A 5,911-nucleotide genomic window follows, 5' to 3' on the forward strand; every position below is an offset into this window, starting at 1 on the left:
TCTGAGAACACTTTTTTAAAATAATTGCCGTATTACAAGTTTGTTATTTTTCCTAGGAACTTGGCCACATATAATGACACAATGCGAAGGTTTCCCAATTTTTTGATTTTTTTGAATTTTTTATTCCCGTTTCAAAATGCGGTCAAAACGGCGGGAATGACCATTCCTAGCTAGTGCTTGAATCATGGAATTTTTTTGGTGTTTCTATGATTAAATAGATACTTATGTACCTAAAAATGATTTTTGAAAAAAACAAAGAGCAAACTACAAGGTAGCTACAGTTCAAATTTGACCCGCTTCCAACTGAATCGACGGAAATTTGTCTTTTTCATGAGAGGTGGATCAAAACATTTTACACCCAACCATTTAGTCAACCGTGCATTAAATATTGCCTAGTATTTTAGAAAAATGATTTGGTCCAATTTTGCAACAATTATTTGGTAGGTCCTTCACAAAAAAACCCTCCTTTTGGGCACTCAAAAAATGATTAAAAATAGCTAGAAAGATAAAAAATGCATGCAAATTTGTGATCATCCATAAAATGTGGTCTAAGTTGAGTGATAAATCTAGTTGTGCAGTTTTTCAAAATATTTTTGATAGTTGCTTCACAAAACCTCCTAGTTTTAGTACTTAAAAACCATTTTAAAGCATAAACTTTCTCAACCAATCAGGGCTGTTCTCACGGATCACTCCAATGTAGCCGATCTGAACCGTCCACATCCAACAGATCCAACGGCTCTCAGTCACCTCTCAGTTCTCCCTCCCCCAACCCAAACCCTAGCAGCCCTTCTCCTCGCTCCATCCAGATCTTTCTCCCCCTCTCCCCCGCCGCCGCCTATCTCCTCCCATCGCACTCCTCCTCCCTCGTCCTCCTCTCCTCGCCGCCGCCACCTCCTCCCCGTCCCCGGCCTCCTTCTGCGACGCGCCGATCCTGATCCCCTCCCCTCCCGACCCTGATCCAGCCTTTCCCCGCCGCTACCACCCACTGAACGATCCCGATCCAGTCCATATCGAGAGAGAGCGAGAGCTCGCCCCCTCCCGCGATTCCCACCGCCGCCGCCGCTCCGGCTCGCGGTCCTCGTCGGGCTCCTCCTCCCGCTCGCGCCCGTGCTCCCGCTCCCGCTCCCTCTCGTCCTCCTCATCCTCGCCCGCCCGCTCCCGTCAGTCCGGGGTACCACTGGCATATTCTCATCCCGGTCTTGGCGAGGGGGCAAGAAACAGGCGACCGACCGGCCGAAGCAGGGTCGCTCGGCGCTGCTTCCGAATCTGACCCCGTCGGCTCCTCCTCATCCAGGTGACCCCCCCTCACATTCCCTCCAATCACTTCCCCTCGCAGTTGGTTCCCGGTTGATCCGGCTCCCCGCAGATCGGTGCCACTGAGTGTGATTTTAATTCTGTTTACGGCGCCTGGCCTGCAGGGATCAGAGGGGAGGAAGAAGGGGGACTCGCTCGCCATGAAGGCGCTCATCCTCGTCGGCGGCTTCGGGACCCGCGCCTCCGGCCTCTCACGCTTAGATTCCCCAAGCCCCTCATTGATTTCGCCAACAAGCCCATGATTCTGCACCAGGTAAACGAACGGCTGCGCTTGATAGAGATTGGGTAGTATGGTGTTGTGAGTCAGTGAGTTGTGTGCGAGTTAATCCTGCTGGTGTTGCGCATCACTCGCCTTACCGTAACAACAATAGCTAAACTTCAAACCCTTAGTAGTCATGTAGACGATGCTTTAACTTTTATAACCAATTGCCATTAGTAGCATTTCAATGTGTTCGGACTGATGGGAGCTAAGAAATATTTCGCCCTGCAACAAGGCTTGGAGCAGCGGCTCGTTTAGGGGCGGGCGGGTCTGCTCTTGCACGCTTACGTCTGGCCTCACTTGCATCTGCACAATGCTGCATGGTTGGGCGGCACCCCGTTGCCGTTGGAGATATAATGCAAACACCAATTTCTGCGCCTGCTGGGGCGGGGTGCTGTTTTCTGGACCTGATGCTAATGCTGGGGTAGATAGTCTTTTGTCTTGTTCATCTTAATCCACAGTTTCTAGACAACTTAGCACTTGATATAACCAGTTTTTAAGAAGCGGGCAGGGGCTGGACTATCCAGTGGTATAGGATAGTTGATTCTGATTACAAATTTATGTGTCTGTTTGTGTGTGTGTGTCTGTGTCCTGCATGTTTCATTTTTTTATGTTGTCAATCGTAGCCAGTTCTCCTGGGATCGAACAATATGGATACATGTTTGTGGTATCCATTGTAAGAGGTATTTATAACAATTGTGTTCGTTAAAAAAATACTTTTGAATGATGCTTGAGATAGGATGGAAACTGGAGTTAATTGCCAGAGACAGAGCGTCAGAGTTCAGATGTGATTTTGTTGTTTGTTAGCTGCTTGGTGTGAGCATTTAAATGTTACATCTGCTACTTCCTTGGCAATGGTCTGTGGTGCTCTGCATGTGCTAGTGATACTAAGCATCCTATCTAAGTTTAACCTTAGGCTGTACATATGTTAATTTTTGAGTATGGTTTTGTATTTTTCTATATGCATTTTGCCTCCACTGAATCTTTGAGTTCCAGTTTGATTCTTTCCCTGCACCTGTTTATCCATTTGAAACATATCATATGACAATGTGGCTGTAGTTTATCTTCGTACAGAAACCAATCTTGGTGTTCTTCCTTGCATTTGATTATGTTTTTAAAATTCCCTAGCACAACTATATATGACAATGTGGGTATTTTTTTTCTGTTTTCAGTGTCTATAGTGCATTTTCATGATCTTGAATTATGTGCTACAGAATATAATTAGCTGATTTAAACTGCTATTTTCCTTCGCCTAATCAAATGCCCTTTGTTTTTGCAGTATGCATACCCAAGTCAAGCTTGTGGTCACGATGAAGGTGCTGATCTGGGTTTCCTATCTTCAGAAGTAAAATGTTTGCTTGCTTGACATGGTTGTAATATATTGCTGGAATACCCACATTTGTTGTATGCATCATGTCAGCTGGTACAAATCTGCATCTATAGATAAGTCAGTGGTATGGAGCACTTCACCTTCATTTTATTTAACACGTGATGTTGGCAACTCCCTGGATGCATTTGTTGACGTTGTTTTGTTTACTCCCAGCTTAGTGCAGAGCCCAGCCCCAGCAGCAGCGGCTATGCCGGTGAGCAGGGCAGCAGCGTTACCCCGCCCCCGGCGCCATGGACTCGGTGCGCGGCAAGAAGCACGCCAACGAGGTCAGCCCAGTATGCCCCCTTCTCCTCTTAACCATACACTGCACGCTCTGTGTTCTTGTTTCTTGAGCTATTTCAATCATCTAATCATGGATTATTCTGTTTTTGGACAAGACCAAGAAGGTGGCCATGGCTGGGCTCGTTCACCATTCGTTCAACTTCAGAGCTCATCAGGCCTGTTCTTGCCCTGACCAAGCTGTTCAAGTATGTTAGGTTTGCAATAATATTTAGTATTGGTTTGACTCTTGCAATGCATAGGCACAACAGGATATACTCCTGTGTGCTACTAAATGTCACGGAGAAGAAACAAAGATGGCAAGTAAAAAGAAACTGTTTATAACTTGAACACTAGCTGAATTTACAGCAAGACTAATTTGTAAAACAAAACCTGGATTAGATCAACAAGTCCTTAGCATATCAAACGTGCCACTTTGGAAATGTCAGCCTGTAGCACATAATATGTTATCTTATTGCTGCTGTGTCACTCTATCCTAGTAATTCTGTTGTGTCACTGTATCCCAGTAAAGCAAGATGCTTGTTATACTCATGTTCCTGATGATATTGGTGTACACTCAATCTGGTTATTTCTTCTAGTTCTGCTACTAGTTGTTGTGTACTCCTAGTGCTGTAGTTGCTGTGTAGTAATACAGAAATATTAATGCTCAAATATGATGATGTGGCCTGCAGCGCACTTGCTTCGACGCCGACCCGTCCATCGTCATCGCCTTCGAGGACGACGAGGACACGGCAGGCGCCGTCGGCCTCGGCGGCGGCTTCCACTACTACCACATCGTCGTCACCTACCAGTTCCACGACGGCGTCTGGGCCATCGAGTCCTTCTGCAGCTGCTGCCGCTGCTCCTTCCACAGTTTGGGTGGGACTCGTCGGATCGGCCTCCTCGTTTCCTATTTCAGGTAGTACATCCTTCTTGCTCGAATCTACTATTTGATCTGCCTGCACATCTCCCACTCCGGCGCAGAATTGACGGGTTCTTCCTGGATTCTGGAAAGCTGCAAAAAATTGAATTTTCTAGGGGCACTCTCAGCCTACTTGCCACAATTTCTGCTTGTCCATTTGGCTCTGGCATTAATTACTAGGCCGAGATTTTAGTTTGCTGTCATCCTCGAGTCTAAGATCCCCATGCCCATTTATATGTTCTCTATGGTGAATTACTTTTATGGTGTGTGTCAAAATTTGAATTAGATCTGAAGTCTGCAGCTCCAATTTTCCTGGAGGCTACATTATCCTTACTTTAATGGTCAACTTGTTCAGAGTAGAGTTGAATCCTGTAGACCACATGATACTATTGTGATAATGGAGAGTTGGTGTCCATTTCTCCGTGGAGATTTGAGTTTTCTCTTTTCGTTTATTTTGTGTGGTGTTAGTCCGATGGTCTATTGCTAGATGGCTGTATGGATAACTCAACTTTGTTTATTCTGTGAGGGCTTGCTTGGTACCAATTGTTATGTGCTTCATTGTGCAGTGCTGATTTTGCAGCACTGATACGAACTTACAACAGTATTACATTGTAGTGTTTTCTGCATGTTGTCGTATCACTAGTTCCATGCTGCCTTCACATTTGAGTCTATTAATTGTTTTTGTTTTTATCCTTGATTAGTATCAATTGTTGTATTGTAGACTTAAATTGTGGTGGTTCCTCTTTTACAAAAGCTTAAGTGTGAAGTCGTGAAGTGTAAAGCCGTGAAGTGTGAAGCCGTGAAGTCCAACTCATTGTAGCATATCTGTGTTGTAAAGATTGTAATAGATTTATTTAGTGGTATATTTGATGAATTTTATGCGTTCTTTGTTCTATTTGAAATATTGATTATGTATGTGATTTGAAAACTTGTGGAATGGAAACTTGTCCAGTGAGGCCACTTATGAAAATAATTTGTCAAATTTGTACATTTCTGACATGTGGGACCAATTTGAGAGATGAACATGACAGGTTGGACCCATCTGACTAGTGGGACCAGCTTGAATATATAATAGTTGAAAATAGAAAATCAAAATAGAAAATCAGTAGACTAAAAGGCCATGGCCCAAAAATAAAAAGGCTGCAATGTTGGCCTTGGTCCATGAAGCTGACAAAAATTCGTAAGGAAAAAAATATAAATGGGCTGAATTAATGGGCTCGGCCCATGTAAACACCGAATTGGATCGGGCAGATTCTTGTGCCACATCACATTGCCACATCGGATGCCTACGTGGCCTGGGGAGGCTGCTAGTGACCAAAACAAAATAATAGACATATTTTGGTCGTAAACGTCCACGACCTTCTCACAGAGAAGGTCGTTAATTTTAGTTTACGACCGTCAGCTTTTGACCTTCTGTTTTTGGTCAAAAAAAAATGTCGCAAATGAAAAACAATGACATTTCAGTGACCAATAGTCAAGGTCACAAGTTGACATATTTCTTGTAGTGTGCTATTATAGTTTGAACCTGTGCCAATCATCCAGGCAGCGGTCTGTTTTGCATGCACGTCGAAATGCATATTGTGGTTGGATGGTTATGAAGTCAGTGGTATTCTCACCCTATCAAGGCTTAAGTACTAGACTTGACACCATGCTCGCATTTTTTAAATTTATTTCAGGTCTTCCGGCGATATGCACTTACTAGGAGGAGACGTTCCGTTGGCTACAAAGATGTTTGTGACGACTTCATCAATATCAAAATAATGTGCCG

At 44.3% G+C, this 5,911-nt stretch overlaps 1 protein-coding gene across 10 annotated transcripts; it reads left to right on the plus strand.

Moving 5' to 3' along the window:
- The first annotated feature begins 811 nt into the window (after positions 1-811).
- LOC147972180 (uncharacterized) lies at positions 812-5,095 on the plus strand. 10 transcript variants are annotated; one of them, XM_087522971.1, is made up of 7 exons: positions 812-1,294; positions 1,419-1,567; positions 2,853-3,027; positions 3,117-3,238; positions 3,341-3,430; positions 3,914-4,140; positions 4,865-5,095. In XM_087522971.1, exons 4-7 carry the CDS (start codon positions 3,194-3,196, stop codon positions 4,914-4,916), a joined length of 414 nt encoding a protein of 137 aa, XP_087379097.1. In that variant the 5' UTR covers positions 812-1,294; positions 1,419-1,567; positions 2,853-3,027; positions 3,117-3,193; the 3' UTR covers positions 4,917-5,095. The 10 variants fall into 10 exon arrangements, with proteins under 10 accessions (XP_087379097.1, XP_087379104.1, XP_087379099.1 ...); XM_087522978.1 differs by having other exon boundaries at positions 3,341-3,400; XM_087522973.1 differs by having other exon boundaries at positions 3,117-3,229.
- The last annotated feature ends 816 nt before the right edge of the window (positions 5,096-5,911 follow it).

Source organism: Triticum urartu, chromosome 5A (genome assembly GCF_056163025.1).
Source record: "Triticum urartu cultivar PI428250 chromosome 5A, HENAU_Tu73, whole genome shotgun sequence".
Taxonomy (NCBI): Eukaryota; Viridiplantae; Streptophyta; class Magnoliopsida; order Poales; family Poaceae; genus Triticum; species Triticum urartu.